The sequence below is a fragment of the Rana temporaria genome, chromosome 5 (assembly GCF_905171775.1).
Source record: "Rana temporaria chromosome 5, aRanTem1.1, whole genome shotgun sequence".
Lineage (NCBI taxonomy): Eukaryota > Metazoa > Chordata > Amphibia > Anura > Ranidae > Rana > Rana temporaria.
Window position 1 is genome coordinate 302,140,449 of NC_053493.1, and position 24,142 is coordinate 302,164,590.

General features: G+C 42.2%; 1 protein-coding gene across 4 annotated transcripts in view; it reads left to right on the top strand.

The window, feature by feature from the left end:
* RBBP8 (RB binding protein 8, endonuclease) overlaps positions 1–16,984 on the top strand; it is a 110,008-nt gene extending 93,024 nt beyond the window's left edge. For 3 of the 4 annotated variants that reach the window (XM_040354063.1, XM_040354061.1, XM_040354064.1), the window contains exons 14-19: positions 2,249–2,354; positions 4,742–4,909; positions 6,565–6,637; positions 7,610–7,706; positions 15,841–15,982; positions 16,120–16,984. In XM_040354063.1, coding sequence (XP_040209997.1) covers positions 2,249–2,354; positions 4,742–4,909; positions 6,565–6,637; positions 7,610–7,706; positions 15,841–15,982; positions 16,120–16,217 — 684 coding nt within the window. In that variant the 3' untranslated portion in view covers positions 16,218–16,984. The remainder of the gene's footprint in view (positions 1–2,248; positions 2,355–4,741; positions 4,910–6,564; positions 6,638–7,609; positions 7,707–15,840; positions 15,983–16,119) is intronic. The other variant, XM_040354065.1, reaches the window with a different exon arrangement.
* Positions 16,985–24,142: the final 7,158 nt, after the last annotated feature.

Sequence of the window (24,142 nt, forward strand, 5' to 3'; positions counted from 1 at the left end):
GTGATTACAGCAGCAGTAAAAGGAATTTATCTCACTCTGGGATTGTTTTGATTGGTCAAAGAACAAGTCAGACTATCACAAAGTCGGATCAAAGTAATATCCTGTTCATGAAAGTAGGATGGATGTAGGACCAATGTAGGACCGATGTAGCAGTGCAAAGTAGGATGAAAGTCGTGTAGTATAGTGTGAACCCAGCCTTATAGGCCATCAGTTTTGACTAAACAGCTGATATTAATTTGCACTGACAAGGGGCTTTCTAATTACTGATAGATTTCAGCTGATGTCCTGGCTTTCCATGCCTTTTTGTACCTCCCTTTCTTCATGTGTGTGATACTTTTTTCCCTGTGTCATTGCATTTTATTACACACAAATACATTTTTTTAACTTATTTGTTTTTGTTTCTTTGTATGTATGAATTGCATGGGTTACCAACATTTTGGTGAACATTTCATGTCAATAGCACCTTTAGAAATATGTTTACCTGGAAAAATGGTTATGTGTTCAATACTTATTTTACCTGCTGTACATTAGAAAAATAAATGTTTCTGCACATGGTGTTAACATGCCCAAAATAGTTTATGCAGGTCACTGTTGTTTTTTTCATCAATTATTATACATACTGTATATATTGTGAACGAGGCCCAACTGTTCCCGCAGTCTGCTGCCTTATTTATGAACCACAATAGTTCATTAGGACCTTGTTCACACCGTAAGTACTTAAAAACTGATGGAAAAAACAAACCTTTTTGACCTGCATAGAATATTTTGCAATTAATCACACCATGTGCAGAGCCAAGTTTTTCTAATGTAGGTCTCTGCGAAGACATAAAGAAAACAATTGATTTCTGTGTGCTCTGTTCACACCACACGTTGGTGTCGGGTGAGGTTTTTCCCTGAGTGTTTTTCCTTTTTTTGTGCAGAAAAAAAAGCAAGCCCAATTTTCACATTTAGGAGGCAAGTTTTTTTCTAATCTATTTAAAGGGGTTGTAAAGATAAACATTTTCCCTAAATAGCTTACTTTACCTTAGTGCAGTCCTCCTTCACTTACCTCATCCTTCGATTTTTCTTTTAAATGTCCTTATTTCTTCTGAGAAATCCTCACTTCCTGTTCTTGTGTCTGTACACAGTAATGCAAGGCTTTCTTCCTGGTGTGGAGAAAGCCTCTTGAGGGGGGAGGGGGCGAGCAGGCAAGTCAGGACACCCTACTTTGCAGATAGAGAAAGGAGCTGTGTGTTAGTGGGCGTCCTGACACTCCTGCTCGCCCCCTCAAGAGGCTTTCTCCACACCAGGGAGAAAGCCTTGCATTACTGCGTGTAGTTACAGACAGAAGAACAGGAAGTGAGGATTTCTCAGAAGAAATAAAGACATTTAAAAGCAAAATGGAAGAATGAGGTAAGTGAAGGAGGACTGCACTAAGGTAAAGGAAGCTATTAAGGGAATATTTGTTTTACCTTTACAACCCCTTTAATACTATTTCTACAATAATTATGTCTACAGCTCACTGATCAGATCCAATGTTCCGTGAGCTGTATATCTGAAAAAACATTTTTAGGGGTGCCCCGAGATTTCAGACTTTTTGCCAAGGGTTCCTAGAAGGTAAAAAGGTTGAGACACCCCGGTCCAGAAGGTGCTACTCGATGTTCAAGAATATTACTTCATTATGATATAATCCTCAACATCAAAACAAAAGTTAAGTTTTAATCTGGAAGAACACTTGGCTGCTGTTTTTGGGATACTTTTATAAAGCTGTGATTTTTCCACTTTTAAACTCAAAGAAAATCTAGCAAAGTCCTCCATGCTAAATAGCATGCCTTCCATCACTATTTTATTTTGACAGCCAACATCACCGGCTGTCAAAAAAAGAAGCCAAACATAGCCTCTATCTGATTGGATGCAGACAATGTTTGCCTGGCTACTTACTGCCAGGCTCCTTCGATTTTTCGATCAAATGATGTTGGGTGGGAGGGTGCCAGTAGGGCCCCCCATAGAGAAAATTTCGGTCAGTTTGTCAAGAACTGTCTGAAATTAACTCCGTGTACAGCCAGTGTAAGGCACAAAATTTTCAGCAACGTCGCTGCACTTTCTTCCTTTTATGGATCAAAGCTATACACATTCTTAAAGAAGCTGCTTGCATAAGCAAGCAGGGTAACATCTTACAAAGTAGAACACGTTCAATAGAATACTACCACTTTACTATGACCTGGATAAATGAGAACCCTCACAAACGGTTATCAATATCTATATTTAGGATGGGAGCCAAGGCAATGCAGAAGTTGATGATACGGACTACACATATGTCAATGACAGCGTGCTGTTGAAGATGAAAGATCAGGAGTGTGCAGACAACAGTACATGTAAGTCATTTGCATCATATCTTTAGAGAAGTGCTGATGGGATAAGCTTTTCATGCAGCAGTAAACTGATTTCTTTCTTGTTTAATGCGGAACACAGAAATTTAGACACTGTTGGGTTATATTGCTTTCTAAAGGAAGATTTAGATACTGGCATGCAAAAAAAGTGACCCGCCCAGTATAACTCCTCCTACTCCTAGCATGCCTCGGCATTTTCCTAGTGTCTGAGGAGGATAGACTACTTTTCTGCTGAGTAGTCTAGCTTTTTTTGCTAGCTATTTTTTATTTTAATTTTAAGATTTATCTACAAGCTGCTGAGCTGTTCTTTTAATGCAGCTATCTGGTTTAGCAGCTCCTTATCAATAGCTTTAGAGGTTGGACCCATGAGTGTGACCTTCAGGCACTAGTCTCTTACACTTGTCAGACCTCAGTGTACTGTACTGTGTTAACCACAAAGTTATTTCCAAGCCCACAGCCATGTCATCGCTCCAGATGTGACCCTGTCTCTGATGACTCAATGAGTAGGCTTTGTAAGCTGAGCAGCAGAAACGACTTCTTATTAGGGCTGTTGGGTGCTATTTACAAGTTCCTGATTTTTCGTTGGTTTACTGCAGAAGTATGGTAATGCTCAGGGATTGAGCACTGATCTCATCTGAGTGGACCGCCCCACAGGCTCGCTGTATGTTCTTTCCCACCATTCGGCGTAATCACCTTCCTGTCACTGCTCCTAATGGCAAGTGACACATGGATTTACTCTTGGTTCATTTCTGCTTCTGGCCTGCAGAGACTGGGTCACCTTCATCTACCTGAACCCTCTCTTACTACAAACAGTCGGTTGTGGATATTCATGGCCTGGCCCTCTACTCTCAGGTGCATTGCCCCTGACTTGCAATGCAACTTGTCAGATCCCAGACATTTGTTGAACAGTCCTGCGGCCTTGGTGCTTTTAGCCTATCATTCACTATTGGCTCCAGTGCACCTGAAAGAACTGATACTGACAATTTTGCCCTCTGCTTGTCCCCTCTGTGCTTTTCTTGGAAACTCCCTTGGCTTTCTTCTTTGGCCTCATTTTTAGCTCTATCTAGGGAGGATTCCATCGCAGTGATGCAGATTTTTTATGGGCCAAATTGCAACTTTAATTGCTGGCAGTACTAGCCCCTGAGCTTTCTGCTGCTTGGGTTATCAGACAGTAAGTGTCCTAAGTCCATAACAAACAACGGAACACCTGAGGAGAGCAGGCCGATGCCATTGCTCCCTGAGGTTTCTAGTGCTGTTCTAGTCTAGGATCCTTTAGGGTCAAGACCTTTCTGATGCCATTGTTTCCTTTTCATTCTTTGCAGGGCCTGTCATCCGCTCCTCAAGTGTTAACCAATGTACAGGCCAATGTACAGGCCAATGCACTCCATGGCATCATCACTAAGGGATATTTGATTATCTGAGAGAACAGTCCACACAAGTTTTGACTAAAGCTGGATACACACTATGAAATTTTCTGTAGATTTTTTCCTTCAGATTTACCAAAACCATATAATTTGAGGTCAAACCTTAAGAGATTCAATTTATATGCAATCAGACAGGCCCTTGCACTACATGGTTTTGGTAAATCTAAAGGAAATTGGACAACAATAGTTGTATCGTGTGTATGGGGTCTTTAACAATGTGGTGTGGGTAGTTCAGACCTTGTAAAGGTTCTGCTGGATCCTGAATCTTCAGAGTATCAGAGTCTCATTTTTGACACAGCTTAAAGATACTTCAAACTCTCCTCTCCTCTCCTCTCGCTCTTTAGTCCAGGAGGTTCTATCTGACTATCTAAGAGTCCTGGGACTGATGGCAGTTTTTTCAATCTCATTTGCCCAGGTCCATTTTAGACTCCTTCAACTCAACATCCTGCCATTGTAGAACCAGTCAGTCCACAATTTGGGACAGACTGATTCATTTAACACTGAAGACCAGGTTGCCTTCTGATATCTTGTAAAATCCTCACCACAGATGCTGGCCTTTTTAAGCTTGGGAGGAGTCCTAGACACAATGACAGTGTGAGGAAATTGGAATATTTGAATTCATTTTCAGTCAGACAGCGCCATAGCAGTAGCGTACATCAGTAGCATATATCGGTAATAAGGAAAGAACCAGAAGTCTGGTTGCAGAAAATAAAATTTCTCCGTGTATGGCCGGCCTTAGTGCTGCTTTTCCACCAAACTGAGACATGCTGTGAATAGGAAGGGTTATACCATGTTGGTCACTTGTTTTTGGTTGCCAGTGTTCAAATCCTTCTGTAGGCAGCAGTATAACCAAACCATCTCTGAATTCCTGTGTCCCTCAATGTCCTTCAAGAATTTTTTATTTTTTTTTGGCAAGTACAAAAATCTAATTTTCTCTTACCTCACCAGTAGCAGCCGAGGAATGTAAAGGCCATGACAGCTTTTCAGAAATGTTCGAAAAGACGGAGTATGAGGAATATGTTTCCTATACTCAGGAATCCAGCCCTTCCCAGAGACTGGATGTAAAGGAAGAAGGTGATGTTTTTACACTGCCAAAGAGACCACCCAGTGATAAAGGTCAGCACTAAGGCAGACTTTTTATTTTTTTTTGCTATTATATGTACTATAAATTGGGTCCAATTACTAGATACTCATGACTTGACACCTAGTAGAGAGTTTAACATTTTAATTGAATGCTCAGTGATTTTTTTTTTTTCTACATCTGTGTCCACACAAAACAGTAAAGGGCATGGTTTGCTGTTTGGCAAAAGGAGGCAGTCTACACATAGGCTTGCAACTGCAGTGGCTTTCTACTATCAGGAATATGCTGATAGATTTTGGTCGTCTTTTTCAGGTTTCCATGTGATGGTTGTGTGCCAAGTTGACCATAGATACAAGCTTTGCATCTTCTGATGTGGTCATTTTTGTCTGCATCGGGCAACCATGTCCATGGTACCTGCCGCAGCCCTGAGTTATTGGACATCTTTGAAAACCTTGTCTAGATAAGCTGGTGCTGGCTGTGAGTGCTTCCCGTCTCCATAGACAAAAACTTGTATGCATAGTTGAGCAAAGCATACATGTTTATAGTGCAGCCAAAAACTGGCTTTACTAGAAAAGTTATACATGCATGTTCCTGACTGCCCTCCTCTGTGGTAACCTTAGATCATACCGAACATACAGAAGCTCATATTTTTCAAAAACTCTTTAACCACTAAAGACCCGGACCATTATGCAGGTTAAGGACCTTGCCCCTTTTTGCGATTTCGCACTGCGTCGCTTTAACTGACAATTGTGCGGTCGTGCGACATGGCTCCCAAACAAAATTGGCGTCTTTTTTCCCCCCACAAATAGAGCTTTCTTTTGGTGGTATTTGATCACCTCTGCGGAGCAACAATTTTTTAAAAAATGCAATATTTTTTACTTTTTGCTGTAATAAATATCCCCAAAAAATATATAAGAACATTTTTTCCCTCAGTTTAGGCTGATTCGTATTCTTCTACTTATTTTTGGTAAATAAAAAATCGCAATAAGCGTTTGATTGGTTTGCACAAAAGTTATAGCGTTTACAAAATAGGGGATGGTTTTATGGCATTTGTATTAAAATTTATATTAATATACTTATTTTTTTACTAGTAATGGCGGCGATCAGCGATTTTTATATATATATTTTTTTTTCCGTGACTGCGACATTATGGCGAACACATCGGACACTTTTGACACATTTTTGGGACCATTGTCATTTTCACAGCGAAAAGTGCTATAAAAATGCACTGATTACTGTGAAAATTACAATGGCAGTGAAGGGGTTAACCACTAGGTGGCGCTAAGGGGTTAAGTGTGCCCTAAGGGAGTGATTCTTACTGTAGGGGGGCATGACGTCACTGATCGTCATTCCCTATATCAGGGAACAGACCATCAGTGTCACTGCCACACCTCTCCCTGTTCTTCAGCTCCTGTGACCCGATCGCGTAAGACCGGCGGCGATCGGGTCCCGCGGGCGCAGTCACGGAGCTTCGGGTCGCGCGCGCCCGCCCCACGGCTGGACTCTTAAAGGCGACGTACAGGTACGTGCCTGTGCCATCCTGCCGACGTATATCGGCGTTAGGCGGTCCTTAAGTGGTTAAATAGCAGGTATCTGGCCATGGGAAATGATATGTGTAAGGTGATAAACTGCACTTGTACCACTAGAAATATTGTAATAAAGTTTATTGTCCTAAATATTGTATTTGTAGAGAATCAAGCCAAAGGAATGATTTACCAGAAACAGAAGGCATATGTGGAGCCTTATGCGCAAACCAGTGAAAGGTAACCTTTCCACTAAACTAGGTCAACTTACCTTCCTATTCCAGATGCAGTTATTTGACCCAATATGGCTACTAGCTTTACAATGTTTGTCGTTTTATTTCCCAGTAGTAGAGTGATCTCTTTCAATGCCCATATTTTATTTTTATTTATTTATTTCAGGTACTTGCAGTATATAGCGCTGTCAATTTATGCAGCGCTTTTACATATACATTGTACATTCACATCAGCCCCTCACCTCAAGGATCTTACAACCTAAGGTCCCCAACTCACATTCATACATATACTAGGGCCAATTTAGACAGGGTCCAATTAACCTACCAGTATGACTTTATAGTGTGGGAGGAAACGTTGGTACCCAAATGAAACCCACGCAGGCACAGGGAGAACAGGCAGATGGTGTCGTGGTCGGGATTCGAATTGGCGACCCTTTTTGCTGCTAGGTAAAAGTATTAACCACTACACCACTGTGCTGCCCATATCATATTAACCTTTAACAGTATGATGCGCTGACAAAAATCAGCTCATAATCAGTTTATGAACATTCCTTCTCTGTAATAAAAATTCAACATCACAAGTAATTGTTTTGGATAACAGATTTTCCAGCTTGGTGGAAAACCTTTGAGTGACCTTGTGATTCTCGCCCGTTTTTTATTGTGAAGTAGTAATATTAACGCACACCCCTTCACTCCAATGGTGGGTTATGTGAGTACAATGGCTGTTTCCAGGGCCATTGGGAATAAACAGATGTATCCTTGCCCATTGTTTTTATGCAAGTGAAAGTCCCACTCTGACAATGTACTGTATATGTGAATGAAAACTGAGCATGGTATTATCTATGGTAGTTTTCATGCTTTACTGCTGTACACAAATCTGTGGGAAATGCATAATATGCATATGCTATTTCTATTGTCTAATTTGCAATAAATGGCCTGCTGCTGTTGGATTATAAATACTTTCTTTCTTGATCTTTAGAAAAAAGCCTACTGTGGATTTTCCTCATATTGAGGTTGTGCGAAACAAGGAGGAAAGGAGAAAACTGCATGGCCATACTTGTAAGGAATGTGAGATGGTAGGTAGCATGTCACTGGCTAGGGGAGGCTGCATGATCTGTTGGCATATTTAAATCCTTTTTTGGTGAACAGTGTCCAGGAAAAATGGTTATATTATCATATTGACTAAAAAATATGCATGTTATGAATGTTAATGTTTTCCTGATTGTTAGATTGCCTCTTCCATGCTATAGTATAGATCATTCCTCAATACCAAAGATACCTACCACTTCCTGGCTGTTTGCAGAGAAACCACAGGTCAATTAGACACTGAGCTGTCTTCGCAGATGCATTAAAACCAGCACAGTTCTGAAGAATAGGCACAAAGAGGCAGACATGTCAACAGGTACTCCTGTGCAGAGTAGGAAAGTATCGGATGGATCTTGTATCCCCAGTACAGTACAGTAAAACCTTGGTTTGAGAGTAACTTGGTGTGTGAGTGTTTTGCAAGATAAGCAACATTTTTAAATAAAAACAAGAGAACAAGTTGAGCAACATTTTTAAATAAAACATTTTGACTGGATATACAAGCGATGTTTTGATATACAAGTAGTGTCATGTGACAACTGAGTATAAAAAAAAAGGCGCCTCTAAGAGTAGCAATATGGTTACATTTAATGACTGTACAACATTTAGCAACTCAGTTGGTTGATGATTAAAACAGGCAGATCTAAGTATGCAGGCATCCAGGGTAAAGTTGTTCACATAGACTGTCGTCCTCACCGCCATTGAAGTCGTCCCTTCCATGCTGCGCTCCATAAACGGTTCAACTCTGATGGCCTATGTCACATGTGTCAAACACAAGGCCGGGGGGGGGGGGGGGGGTACTTCTCTCCTGCAGCAACCCCCTCATTGTTGCCCTCACCTTTTCTCAGCAGTCAGCAGCAGAGTGGAAGACAGAACTCCTCCACCAGATCCGGCACTTTTCCATGCCGCAATGGAAAGGCTTGTATCTGTCCCCCTTCTCAGCAGTCGGCAGCAGAGAGGAGGACAGAACTCCTCCTACAGATCCTGTCCCTCCCTGTGGAGCTGCTGCTCCCCCTTTTTTTTCCCACCTTCTCTGGCCTCAGCATTCATTTACCGACTGGCCTTCCTCCAGACTCTGCACTTTCTGATTTTCAGCTCCGCTCCCAGCTTCTTCCCGACAGCAGCACAAAGTAAAGGAGTACACTGTGATGTAAGGGAAGGTGAGGGACTCTTGACTTCTGATGGTAGGGGGGGCTCTTGACCTGGCCTTACAGATACAACCGGCACTTTGATGGCAACCATAATGCTGATGCGCAAAAACAATAAGGATATGGACAGCCGCACTCCAGTAACTTGAAAAAAGACGTGCCCTTTATTGGGTACAGGAAAAAATGCACTACAGATATCAGCACACAGTGGGATAAACAGCTGACGCGTTTCGCATTGAGTGTCAATGCTTAATCATAGCTATGATTAAGCAGTGACACTCAATGCGAAACGCGTCAGATGTTTATCCCACTGTGTGCTGATATCTGTAGTGCATTTTTTCCTGTACCCAATAAAGGGCACGTCTTTTTTCAAGTTACTGGAGTGCGGCTGTCCATATCCTTATTGTTTTTGCACATCCTGTGCATTGCCAGCACCCATCTGCTTCTGAGTGGACATCAATTACCCTAGTGAGCTCACCTGGAGCGGCAGCTCTCTTACCATAATGCTGATGCGGCCCACAATGAAATTCAGTCTGACACCCCTTGTCTATGTGGACAGCTTTACACCAGATGCCTGCATACTTAGATGTGCCTCTTAATCATCAACCCATGTGAGTTGCTAAATGTTGTACATTCAATAAATGTAACCATATTGCTACACTTAGAGGTGCCTCTCCTCTTCTACTCCTGCTGTATTTTGCTTCCAATCCCCTTGTTGAGGCTTCCATTTGTGGATGGACATTTTATGGTTACACAACCTGGTCACATTGCTAAAAAAAAAATTATATGGACTAAAAACTGAAGGACCTATGAATAAATGGTTGTGGAACAAATCATTTGAGTTTCCATTATTTCTTATGAGGAAATTTGCTTTGATATACAAGTGATTTGGATTACAAGCATGTTTCGGGAACAAATTATGCTTGCAATCCAAGGTTTTACTGTATAGCGGAACAAGTCCTCCAATGTGCAGCTCTTTTACCTGACTAGAGATCATTTTGGACAATTTGTCACACATATTTGAGAGACTCTGGACACAAAAGTTACATTTTTACAAAACGAGGATATTACAACGAGAGCTAATTGCACTGTGCCCGTTTTTTTTTTTTTTTGTTCTGAACAGGCAGATATTAAAAATACTTTTTTATTTTTTTCAATGATGAAACAAATGTATTCTAAAGCGAACTCCTAAGTATATAAATTTATCTTGATAATAGACTCCAACATTCCCCTGTATATTTATATATCGGTATACAGTATCTCACAAAAGTGCGTACACCCCTCACATTTTTTCAAATATTTTATTATATTTTTTCATGTGACAACACTAAAGAAATTAAACTTTGCTACAATGTAAAGTAGTGAGTGTACAGCTTGTATAACAGTGTAAATTTACTGCCCCCTCAAAATAACGCAACACACGGCCATTAATGTCTAATCCGCTGGCAACAAAAGTAAGTACATCCCTAAGTGAAAATGTCCAAATTGGGCCAAATTATCAATTTTCCCTCCCCGGTGTCATGTGACTCATTAGTGTAACAAGGTCTCAGGTGTGAATAGGGAGCAGGTGTGTTAAATTTGGTGTTATCGCTCTCACTCTCTCAATACTGGTCACTGGAAATTCAACATGGCAAAGAACTCTGAGGATCTGAAAAAAAGATTTGTTGCTCTACATAAAGATGGCCTAGGCTATAAAAAGATAGCCAAGACCCTGAAACTGAGCTGCAGCACAGAGACCAGGACCATACAGTGGTTTAACAGGACAGGTTCCACTCAGAACAGACCTCGCTGTGGCCAACCAAAGAGGTTGAGTGCAGGTGCTCAGCATCATATGGGAAATAGACAAATGAATGCTGCCAGCATTGCTGCAGAGGTTGAAGGGGTGGGGGGGGGGGGGGAACCTGTCAGTACTTGGACCATATGCTGCACACTGCATCAAATTAATCTGCATGGCTGTCATCCCAGAAGGAAGCCTCTTCTAAAGATGATGAACAAGAAAGCCCGCAAACAGTTTGCTGAAGAAAAGCAGACTAAGGGCATGGATTACTGGAACCATGTCCTGTGGTCTGATGAGACCAATATAAAATTATTTGGTTTAGATGGTATCAAGTGGAAACCAGTTGAGTACAAAGACAAGTGTGTCTTGCCTACAGTCAAGCATGGTGGTGGGAGTGTCATGGTCTTGGGCTGCATTAGTGCTACCGGCACTGGGGGGGCTACAGTTCATTGAGGGAACCATGAATGCCAATATTTACTGTGACATACTGAAGCAGAGCATGACCCCCTCCCTTCGGAGACTGGACCGCAGGGCAGTATTCTAACATAACGACCCCAAACACACCTCCAAGATTGACCACTGCCTTGCTAAAGAAGCTGAGGGTAAAGGTGATGGACTGGCCAAGTATGTCTTCGGACCTAAACCCTGTGGCGCATCCTCAAACGGAAGGTGGAGGAGCGCAGGGTCTCTAACATCCACCAGCTCTGTGATGTCGTCATGGAGGAGTGGAAGAGGACTCCAGTGGCAACCTGTGAAGCTCTGGTGAACTCAATGCCCAAGAGGGTTAAGGCAGTGCTGGAATATAATGGTGGCCACACAAAATATTGACAATTAGACATTAATGGCTGTGTTGAGTTATTTTGAGGGGACAGGAAATTTACACTGTTATACAAGCTATACACTCACTACTTTACATTATAGCAAAGTGTAATTTCTTCAGTGTTGTCACATGAAAAGATTATAATAAAATATTTACAAAAATGTGAGGGGTGTACTCACTTTTGTGAGATACTGTGTGTGTGTGTATGTATGTATATGTATATATATATATATATATATATATATATATATATATATATATATATATATATATATATATATATACACACACACACACACACACACACACACACACACACACACACACACACACACACACACACACACACACACACACACACACACACAGGTAATACTCGAAAAATTAGAATATCGAGCAAAAGTTCATTTATTTCACTAATGCAACTTAAAAGGTGAACCTCATATATGAGATAGACTCATTACATGCAAAGCAAGATAGTTCAAGACGTGATTTGTCATCATTGTGATGATTATGGCTTACAGCTCATGAAAACCTTAAATCCCACAATCTCAGAAAATTAGAATATTACATGCAATCAATAAAACAAGGATTGTACATAGAACAATATCGGACCTCTGAAAAGTATGGGCATGCATATGTACTCAGTACTTGGTTTGGGCCACAATTGCAGCATGACAATTATCAGCCTGTCAGCTGTTTTGCTGCTACGGCAGGGTTCAACAATCTGGTTTTGCTGTTCAGCAGATGTTCCTGAATCTCAAAATGGACTCCATAAAATAATAGACTTTTGACAGGAAAAAACAGTTCTCATATAGTATGTGTATTAAGTTGCTTACCCTGACTTCAATTTCAACTGTTTAGTGATCTAGTAGCAGTGGTTTTTAACCTAAGAAAGACATTTCTACTCCTAATTTATCTGTTTCAGGATATCCTTAGACATGAGGGGATGGTTGGACTTGCAGTTTTTTTTTTTTTTTTATATATATTGAAATGCTTGGTTAGAGATATACAATTTCCGGATATTTTATAGCCATGAGAAAATAACTCCCCCTTTTTTTTCTTAAAAATAACAGGAATTTTTTCACCAAAAAAATGTAAAGGAAAAAAAAATTGGTGTGAAGTAGTTTTACAAATTGAGATCATTTTGATTTTCAGGCATTTTATCTATAAATAAAGGGATTGTGTAATTTTGTGAGGCCATGGTTTGTAACACTTTCTTATTTGAAGCTGCTGCTGGTGAAGAAACACTTTGTGATCATCCAAAAGCAGTAGAAAAAGTGTTTCTGGAATAAGAGGGAAAAGCTACTTGCACTTTCATTATGGTCTTCCTCATTTCATTCTATAAAGTACTTGTTAGTGTCTTTAGGGTACCTCTGACATGCCAGGATGTGTCTTGCCCTGGTTGTAGTCTTTGGAAAATAATATTTCTTCTCACAAAATTTGCAAAATACCACTTTTCCTCTTAGCAGAAATTGAATTGTGGAAATGTTTCCAAATTCTAGATGTTGGTCCATTTTACTGAGAGGAGGAAAAGAAAAAACAGATTAGTGACCAGACTATATGTAAACATTATGCTATGATGTTGGAGAACATTAATAGGAATCATTTAAAGGTTTAAAAAAGATAGACTAATTTGTCAGACAGATTTACCCTAACCTTACCCTTAAGAAAAATATAAATCGCACTACCCTTCTTGCCGGACACAAGCATATGCAAGTGGGTGATCTATGGTGATATAAATAAAAGGCTGGCTGCTATGTCAGAAGCTACCTAAATTGGTCACTAGGGTGCAGCATGCAGCCACCTCAGAATCCCACACCAGTGATGGTGATGGTGATTTACAAGTGACAACCAAAAACAAACGAAAAACACTTAAATCAAAAAGACATTAGCTAAATATAAACTTTGGCTATGAATGAGTTAATAGTCCAAAATATTAGCAGAAAGTCCATTAGATCGCAGGTAGTATGTCAAACACCCGTGCATCTGTGCCACATTACAGATTGGTTGTAAACGTGTCCAAAAGGAAAATGTGATATCTCCTCCGCCAAACTTATAAATTGGCCTCTTACCGAATTCCCACGATCCCTTATTACAGGGGATCAGAAACAGCATATAATAGGTCCCAATCTCGCGGTTTCAGATATGCAGTCCTGTTGGATCTCGTTCTTCAAGAAATTTCAGCAGTATCAATGCCCACCATGTAAAAACAGTGACAGCTCCACATAGTGCATTAAATGTGTAGAAATTTATTTAAAAAAGTTAAAATTGCACTTACAATTATGCAGTTTAAAATTTGCCTTGAATCTAATGTGCTGGCCGGTACACAAAACTCTCAGGCACCCGTCCACTGGGGGAACGTCAGGAGCTTCTTGGATGACGACAGCGCGCCGCTCGCCCTATGTCCGTTTCGTAATAAAACGTACTTCTTCCAGGGGCACCCTCTTACCTGTCAATTAGGGCCTGAGAGGACAGCATCATCTACAGTATCCCAACAATTGCCCACCTCTAGGAGGTACAAAATGGGACCCACAAGAAAACTAAACTGGAGCTTTTCCCCTGCAGTCCCCCCCCCCCCCCCATAACATTTCACTTGCTTTGAGAACTACAGTGGTACTTGAATTTTACTCCAGGATTTGCTTGTCTTTAGCGGAGCCTGAGAGAACTTACAATAATATTAAGACTTTACATAGTCTCAGAAATATTAATTAAGGTCTTTGTCATAAAATTTGAATACAATGTCATAGATTCATTATTTATCATTGTAAAAGAACATATTCCACTTTTTTATTTTTTTGCAATTTTTCCTGGAAATGAAAAAGGGATTGGGAAAAAACTGTGATGGCATCAAAAGCCAATAGCTCCCACTTCTGCCTCCATGTTCAGTGAGGAGTGAGCTTACAGAGAGCTGCTGCTCACGGGCACAGCGCTGGATCGAGATCGGACTCTGGTAAGTATCGGGGCTGGGGGGAGCTGCCCACAACAGAGAATGCATGGAGGCTAAAAACATTTTATGTTTACAACCACTTTATTTTATTATAATTAATGATTTTTTTCCCCCAGAATTGTGGATCACCAGTCTCTTGAGGGAATTCACTGATATGAGATCATTGCCATGTCCAGCCATTTTCAGATGCTGTCATCTCATATATAGATATTTTTACTAGAGTGTGTGTGTGTGTGTGTGTGTATGTGTGTGTGTATATATATATATATATATATATATATATATATATATATATATATATATACACGTTTTTAGGGGCGGGGCAGTGTATGGTTTAGGTGAGGCAATTGGTGGCGAGTAACACTTGAGGCCTGGCTAGAAGCTCAGGGCTTGAAATTTTGAGCCCTGTATATGTATGTGTATGTATGTGTATATGTATGTATATATGTGTATATATATTTATATATTTTTTATGGACAAGAGCTGTTTCAAAAACATTTCACAGATAAGTTACTGGACTCTTGCAACTGCAGAGATGCTTCTGTCATTAGGTCAGCTTTTAACCCTGGTGTCCAGTTATATTGATTTTATTTTTGGCCCAGGCACACTTTGTGTTAACATAACTCGTAAAGCATATCTTCACTCAACTACAAAAGTAGTGAACTGCACCTTACAGGTCCCTAGATTAGGCGGTTACATTTAATTTTTATGGATACGTGCATCTTCTGCTAGTAGAGAAAAACTACCTTCTGACCCTGTCAGAAATCTTGTCACTATTTTTGGAATGAACTGAACTCTAAAACACTGTTATTAACTTGACTACTTTCTGTTAACTATAAAGCAATGCCCTTTATGTAATAAGGAGTAGAGTGAGAGGTGTCAGTAGATCAAATCAGGATAGCAGCCTGGGTAAACACAGTGCGTTGAGTAAGCGTTGTCTCCCTATGACAGGAAGTGTGTTACCAAGTTAAAAATAAAGGAAAATAAACTGATGCAGCCACCACATCTGACTGGTAAGCTACAATATATAAAAACAAATTGTTTTGAGTTTTGATATGCTTTAATTCAACAATTAAGTAGAAAAGCTCTGTAAAACAATTTCCCCTTTGTAGATCACATAGCTTAGTTCCTGCCTATTTAGGAACATAATACATGACTGTGATTCTTGCTTAGTTTCGATAATTCTTATGAGGACTGCAGTTCTTTTATATCCACTAATTAAAACATTCCGCATTATCTTGAAAAGCTTAAATTGAAGATTGGTGTAACAGGGTTCCCTTTTAGAAGGTCCTTGTATAACTATGGTGCAGTAGGACTACTACTTTCACTTTTGAAGAATGGGGTAATTGCTTATGAAGTTAAAAACATATAACTTTATATATATGAGAAGCTATAATCCTGGACCTGATGTTTTTGTAATTTGCATTACCAGTATTATGCAGACCTCCCAGAAGAAGAACGAGCTAAGAAACTGGCCAGCTGCTCCCGTCACCGGTTCCGCTACATCCCACCAAGTACACCAGAAAATTTTTGGGAAGTGGGCTTTCCTTCAACGCAGACCTGCAAAGACCGAGGTGAGATGTTCTTTACACCATCTACACGCTGCACCAGAATATTATTGTGTTATTCATTGCCAAGCTTACCTCTAATGGCAAGCTTATTTTTTCTACTAAAGCTAAACAAATAACTAAACTTTGCCTTTCTTCCAAAGGTTACATAAAAGAGGAAATGTCACCTTGTCAGCGACCACGAAGACGTCTTCCCTACAATGCAATGTTTTCTACCAAAGGCAAAGAGCAGAAGACTTAAAACCACACTCATTCACTTATTACTTATAAGGAAGAAGTCAGGATAGAAATATGGGGCTGCCATTGCTGAATTGTTTTTTAAGGGGCACGTCATGGATATGTCATCCTTATCCTGTCTTCACAGTTTCATGAGTCCTGTGACCTAGAACCAGAGTTCATACCAGGTGTGCCAACACCTCACTGGTTGTGGGCTTGTTCAGGTTAGCAAGGATATAAGTTTGGGCTCCTGAAGAATGTACCTTCAAAAACAAATCTAATCTCTATTCTGAAAAGTTCCCTTTAAATTTGTTCTTTCAAAATATTACTCTGCTCTGTTTCCATTAATAGTGCTGTAGCTGAATTTGCGTTTTGCTGCCATTTTAGAGTGTGGGACTTGTAGAGTAATTTAGACTTGATACGCCTATATGCTATATGGATACATATACTGTATACTTGGGTAGCTCATCATACAGGAATACGGATGGTATGCTGTAAACTGTCTGTCTTAGTTCAGCTTACTCGGTGGGTCTTGTAGTTAGGGAACCATTCACTTCTGCCAAGGTCTCTACTGCTTTCTACCTGATACAGAGGGTTAGAGCAAATCGTGGTTTATTCTGTCAGAACAAAGTATCTGCAGTTGTATTTAATATGTATATTTTTTAATTTTCTATGTGAATGTTCATGTTTTAGCACCTTTTTTTTTTTAATTTGTAGGGTGCTGTGTTTGCACTGGATAATTTAAATACACACAGCATAATGTAATTGGTAATAAAATAAATGTGAATCCTCTTTTGGGACTTATTATTTTCCCTTCTGTTTTGAATACTTATTTTTTTCTAGTGTTCACGCATATGGGCATTTGTGTTGCTTATTTATTTAAACCACCATCAGGAATAGATGGAGGGGGACAAATTTGTGTCTAAGCCCTGTTAAGCCAACCTGCATTGCCCTAAATGAAAACGTGAATCACTCTTACCATTTTCTAAGGTTCTGTTCTAACCAGTTCCTCTCCTTGTTCGTGTTCCCAGAATGGTTTGGATTGAAAGTCCTTTTAGTTAGACCTTTGAATGCAGTAAAATGTTACTGTACGTGCTCTTATATAGGCTTACATGGGTTAATGCACAATGGGGAAGGTACATTCAAGAATAGCAACATGGTATATTACCCCACAAAGAGCACACAAAGTGAACATCGAGGGGTTGTGGCTCTCTAGGGACTTTTGCACATCTATGGTGGGAGTGGGAGAGGATTAAGCCGTATTGGGAGAGAGTAATAGATAACATCAATCAAATAACTGGGGATCAGGTCCAGAAAGATCTGTGGGTATGTCTGTTCCACGGTACAGATAAAAAGATAGGTCAATATAAGAACACGCTGGTCCCTTATCTCCTGAATGCAGCTAAAAGCCTGATCCCAAGAATGTGGAGAACTCCTGAAGCCCCCACCAGCCCCCACAATGAAGGAATGGATAATAAAGATTGGTTGAGATCAATAGAAGAAACAATACATAGAATGGAAGATTCGTTAGAAGCACAAAATAATGTATGGGGGAAAAAACCAAAGTCCTGATTGAGACAAGTCTGATTAAGTTTGAGACGAATGGAAGAGGGGGAGGGGGAGAGAGAGGGCGGGGTAGGCCTTTTTTTTTTTTTTATTATATATAGAGGGGATGGGGAGGGAGGAGGGAAAGTATGGAATGATGTGAATGTTATGTGGAAGACTCCTATTTGATAAATTGTTAAACTGAAAAATCTATAAATAGATAATATAAAAAAAAAAAAGAAAGAGCAAGTTGGGGCAGACTGACGCCGGTTTAAGGCCCATTTGGTAGTGGAAATCTTCTGGGGGGAGTGTGTTCACTCTGCAAAGACATTATCGTTTATGGGGGGATGTACGCTCATGTCCCTCTATGTGTCTGATCAGCACATGGAGGGGCTATGGTGTGTCCCTGCAGATAACCTCCCATCAGCAGGAATGGTAGAATAATCCGGGTATGTGTTGAACAATTTAGAATAAGGATTTGCGTCAACTGTAAAAACGGGAGTCTGAGTGCATTTTGGGCCGGGACAGTGTTCATGATTTTGGCCAGCCATGTGGCTTTCTTCGTCTAGCTGAAGAGTGTAGCTTACAAGGACAGGGGGCAGGAAATCATACAGACACGCCCTAGTCATTGTTCATTGGTTGAGATTTGTATGACTCCTCCTGTTTGCTTGTGCTTGATTGGCTGATTGTAAAGCTACCAAGCTCTATTGTTAAGTACTATAAATAAACAAAAGGCTATTGAGGGAAGTCTGCCTGTGGAGCTAAGGATGTGAGGACAGTGGTTATGTCTGTTTTACTCTGGGAAACAGGATTGTACTAAGATGCATTATACCAAAAGGCTGAAAGGGCGCTTATTAGCGCAGTAGAAATAGATTACACATAGCGTAAAGAGAAATCTCTGCGTCCTTCCTCTTCCAACTCCTCTTTTTCTTTCTACTCTCGGTGGGTTTCTGTTCTCTGTCCCATATTTTGTAGACTCTTTCCTGAATCCTGTATTCATTTGGGGAATCCACCCTCTCCTGTATTGGTTGGCTGGGTGAGTCCCCTATTGTAGAATTAGCCCCCTCCTCTCTGATTGTATGCTTGGTAACCCCAAACATGCCAGAGGCAGTTAACGGTGCCTGCACCTGTGTACAGATGGAGGGCGAGCAGCGGCGCTGAGCGGTCTCCCTCTGGGTGGTGAGTCCCCTGGGTAATTCCCCCCCTCTGGTCGGTGCTGCAAGGAGGGTGGACTTATTGAGTTTTTCCACTTAGTCCCTGAGGGCTGTCAGTGGGTTGTTATAGAGTCAGTACCTGGCATTTCATCCCAAAACATGCCAGAGGCAGCAAACGTTTCCCCCTGCTGTTCACATGGATACACTGCCGGCAGTCCTGGAGTCTTGTTGCCAGGGTGGAAGCAGTGTGCGGGCGTAGGGGGGTTAAAAAGCGCCTCCTTCCCCGCCATCTTCTGGGGAATGCTCTGACTCGGATTCGGGCCTGGCTGCGGCTCAGGACCCTAGTTCTGGTATGTCAGAGGATGCGGACCAGGACCTCCCTGGTGAGGAGGACCCCTTGTCCAGGTCAGCACAAGACAGGGCACTTGTGACTGCACTTATTGATGCTGTGAGGGACTCTCAAGCTGGAGGAAACAGCTGTGACTTCCACGGAGGGTTCTGTCTCTTTCGGGTCACACAAATCGAACCGTTCTGTTAGAGTTTTTCCTTATGTTACTTTCTTTGATAATTTTATAGATAAGGAATGGGAACGGCCGCAGAAGTCCTTTGTGGTCCCTCAGCGCATAGCGGTCCGTTATCCTTTTGAGGAGAGCCTTTTGAAAAAATTGTCTACCAAGCCTGCTACCGCATGAAGTTTTGCCCCGCCCGACTCAAGAGTGGGGGGGGGGCGGGTTTGCAGCTCGGTGGACCTCCCTGCTCTCCGACCAGTGGGTCTGTGAGGTGGTCATTTCAGGGTACAAGATCAAGTTTCTTTCTTGTCCGCCAAACAGATTCTTTCCCTCCAAATCTTTCTCTCCTTCCGGCTCGTCGGTCTGCCTTAATGGGAGCAGTACAAGACTTGCTCAGGTGTGGGGTAACTTTTCCTGTGCCACTTGAGGAAAGGTTTCAGGGATTCTATTCAAATTTGTTTGTAGTCCCAAAGAAGGACGGGGTCCGTCCAATCTTGGACCTCAAGGCCCTCAATTCCTTTGTGAGGGTGCGAAAGTTCCCGGATGGAATCAATTTGTTCAGTGGTTGCTACGCTTCATCCGGGGGACTTTCTGGCCTCCCCTAGACATCAAAGATGCATACTTGCATGTCCCCATCTGCGTCGGGCATCAGAGGTTTCTGCGCTTTGCGATCGGCGAAGACCACTATCAGTTTGTGGCTCTTCCCTTTGGCCTAGCGTCGGCACCAAGAGTTTTCAACAAGGTGCTCGCCCCGATTCTGGCTTTGCTGAGACAGCGAGGCATTGCTGTCATGGGCTACTTAGACAATCTTCTTAGAGGAGGACGTGTCTATAGCCAGTCAGACCCTGGTTGGGTGCTGAACATGCAGAAGACGGTCTTGGTACCCACTCTACGTCTGGAGTGCCTAGAATTAATTCTGGACTCCTCGGTGGCAAAGGTGTTTCTTCCTATGGAGAAGTTGCAGACACTCCAGTCGGCGGTGAAATTGTTAGCATCCCGCAAATGGTCGTCTCTCCGTTTTTTGCATGCGAGTTTTGGGCCTCATGGTAGCCTCCTTCGAGGCAGTACTGTATGCCCAATTTCACACTTGAGTCTTGCAGATCTCCACTGTCTCTGGATCGTCAGGTTCAGGTAAGTCACCTGGTCAGGGGTTCTCTGAGATCCCCGGCTCTTCAGTCCGGGAAGTCGTTCCTTTCCTTCCATTGCACTGTGATCACGACGGACGCCAGTCTCACAGGTTGGGGGGGATCCCATCTGCCGATCAATGTCCTGGAACGTCAGGCGATCAGGATGTGCCTCTCCTCGTGGTCGCATAGGCTACAAGGACGTCCAGTCGGACAACGCCACGGCAGTGGCTTATGTCAACCATCAGGGGGGAAATGCGGAGCTCAGCTGCAGCATCGGAGGTCGCTCACATCCTGCGGTGGGCGGAAAGGAGCGTGCCGGCTCCGTCGTCCGTTTACATTCCGGGCGTAGAAACAGGCGGACTACCTAAGTCGCCAGATGCTGGACCAAGGAGAATAGTTGTTGCATCCGGAGGTGTTTAAACTCCTTTGCTGGAGGTGGGGCACGCCGGACGTGGATCTCCTGGATTATCGACTCAATCGCGGGGTCAATATCAGCTCATTTATGCCTTTCCCCCTACTGAAGTTGCTTCCTCGGCTGCTCTGCAGAGTGGAGACCGAGGGGATTCTGGTGATTCTCGTTGCTCCGGATTGGCCCCGGCGTCCCTGGTATGCCGACCTTGTGCGGCTGGTGGCGGACGCCAATGCGGGAGGACCTTCTGTCTCAAGGTCCCATACTTCATCCTGCTTTACAGTCGCTGGCTTTAATGGCATGGCTATTGAAAGCCAGGTACTAAGGGATGAGGTCTGTCAGATTTCGGTCATCTCAACCATGCTGAGGGCGTGAAAGTCATAAAAACCAGCCTTCAGATTTATAGCATTTTTTTTTAAAGTGTATTTTATTTTATTTTTTGTGCGTGTACTCGAGAGAGGAGCCGGACTGCAGGAGTTGGGAGTAGGCAGGCCTCCCCCAGAGGCAATCTGCCACCTTTCTCCATGCCCTGGGTGTGTGAGGGGGTTCTCTAAGCAAAAAAATGCATCCAAAGTCGGGGGTCGTGTTATACGCTGGTGACAGTCTCCGTGCTGCGAGCGTCCATGATTTAAAAGCCGCTCCTTCTTCTCAGCGTGTCCTGTGATAGGCGGAACACAAATCTTCCCAGCAGCGCCTCTGTTCTGTGTTCCTCCTATCACAGATGCCTTCTCATCCTCGGACGAGAGGACGTCCGTGATAGGCGGAACACAGAACAGAGGCGCTGCTGGGAAAATGTGTTCCACCTATCACAGGAAACGCTGAGAAGAAGGCGCGGCTTTCAAATCATGGACGCTCGCAGCAGACGGAGACTGTCACCGGCCTGAAAGTCAAATCAGCAAAACGTGAGTGATGGCACTGTTGGCACAGTGGGGGAAAGTGATGCCACAGTGGGGGGCAAGTGATGGCACAGTGGGGGCATGTAATGTAATGGCACAGTGAGATTTGAAAAAAGCCTGTTTCTGTCAGCGGTTCTGGCTACCCCTCAGCTTCCAGAAAGACTAGTAGGAAGGGGGTAGTCTTATATGGCGAGTATATCCCAAAACCAACATTTTTCCTGGAAAATTAGGGAGTCGTCTTATACGCCGGCAAATAAGGTAGAGGGAATCCACAACCACCTAATAATTTATTTCAATCGTTTATTTCAATTGGCACCCCAGAAGGCATGTGGAATTTATTTCTGCACAGAATCCAAACCCTAATGTATTTTTGTCTTGAGTCCCTATAAGCTAAGGAATCAACTAGACCCAGAACTGAAAGCCTTCCCTACTGTGGACAAGATTTGCACTGGTTCGTGAATATTGAAGCCCTGCTTGAGTTGTCCTGAAAGTTCTATGAAATATTTCATCAGAGAAGCGGACGTGCAGACTGGTGAGACTTTTGGCTGTCCATGCTGATTACTGCTAATGATACTGTTGTCATTACTAAAATCTTGTATATAGTCCTTTATCATCCCCTCCAAGAGCTTGCATACAATTGATGTTAATCTAACTGGTCTAATTCCCAGGGATGTATCTTGGCCCTTTTTTAAATCTTGGTGCTACATTGGCTTTTCTCCAATCAGCTGGTACCATTCCAGTCAGAAGACTTCGTAAAAATTAGGAACAATAGTCTGGCAATTGAATGAGTTCCTTAACCGCTTGCCAACTGCCTAACGTACATTTACGTTGGCAGAATGGCACAGGCAGGAAAGCAACGTACAGGTGCATTGCTTTGAATCTGCCGCAGCGGGTCCTGTGACCATGCCCGCGGACCCACGGACTCGATGTCTGCTGGTGTCCCACAATCGTGTCACGGAGAGGCAGAATGGGGGGGATGCCTTTTGTAAACAAGGCATTTCCCTGTTCTGCCTAGTGACGGGACACTGATCTACTGCTCCCTGTAATCGGGAGCAGTGATCAATGTCGTGCCAATGGTAGCCCAGCCCCCTCACAGTTAGAATCACTCCCTAGGACACACTTAACCCCTTACTCACCCCCCTACTGGTTAACCCCTTCACTGCCAGTGTCATTTACACTGTAATCGATGCATTTTTTAGCACTGATCGCTGAAATGACAATGGTCCCAAAATAGTGTCAAATGTGTCCGCCGCAATATCGCAATCACAATAAAAATCTCTGATCGCCGCCATTACTAGTAAAAAATAATTAATGATACAAATGCCATAAAACTATCCTCTATTTTGTAGACGCTATAACTTTTGCGCAAACCAATCAATATATGCTTATTGCGATTTTTTCTAACAAAAACATGTAGAAGAATACATATCGGCCTAAACTGAGCAAAACATTTTTTTTATATATATATTTTTTGGGGGGGATATTTATTATAGCGAAAAGTAAAAAATATTGCTTTTTTGTCGCTCTTTTTTTGTTTATAGCGCAAAAAATAAAAACCGCAGAGGTGATCAAATACCTCCAAAAGAAAGCTCTATTTTTGGGAAAAAAGGACGTCAAATTCGTTTGGTGCAACGTCGCACGACCGTGCAATTTTCAGTTAAAGCGACACGGTGCCGAATCACAAAAAATGGCCCGGTCATTGGACAACCAAATCCTCCGGCGCTGAAGTGGTTAAGGACCCTCGGGTGCAAGCCATCTGGTCCCGGTGACTTATTAATATTGAGTATTTCAAGTCCATTTTTAATTCTGTCCTCTGTTAGCCATGAGGGTGCCTCCTGCGACATATCATGAGGATAAACATTGCAGTTTTGGTTACTGAAGCCCCTCAATTCCCTTGTGAAGACTGAAGAGAAGATTAAATTCAATACCTTCTCCATCTTTAGTAACCAAATTCCCTTCATCATTCTTTATGGGACCAATATGATCTGACCTCCCTTTCTTACTATTTATGTACAGTTCTCAGAGGAACATTATCTCCTCTGCAGCCGGTTTATTAACCACTTCCATACCAGGCACTTACGCACCTTCCCGCCCAAGCCAATTTTCAGCTTTCAGCACTGTCGCACTTTGAATGGTAATTGCGCGGTCATGCTACACTGTACCCAAACAAAATTGGCGTCCTTGTTTCCCCACAAATAGAGCTTTCTTTTGGTGGTATTTGATCACCTTTTTTTTTTTTGCGCAACAACTAAAAAAAGACTGAAAATTTGGAAAAAAAATTACGTTTTTATTTTTTTCTGTTAATTTTTT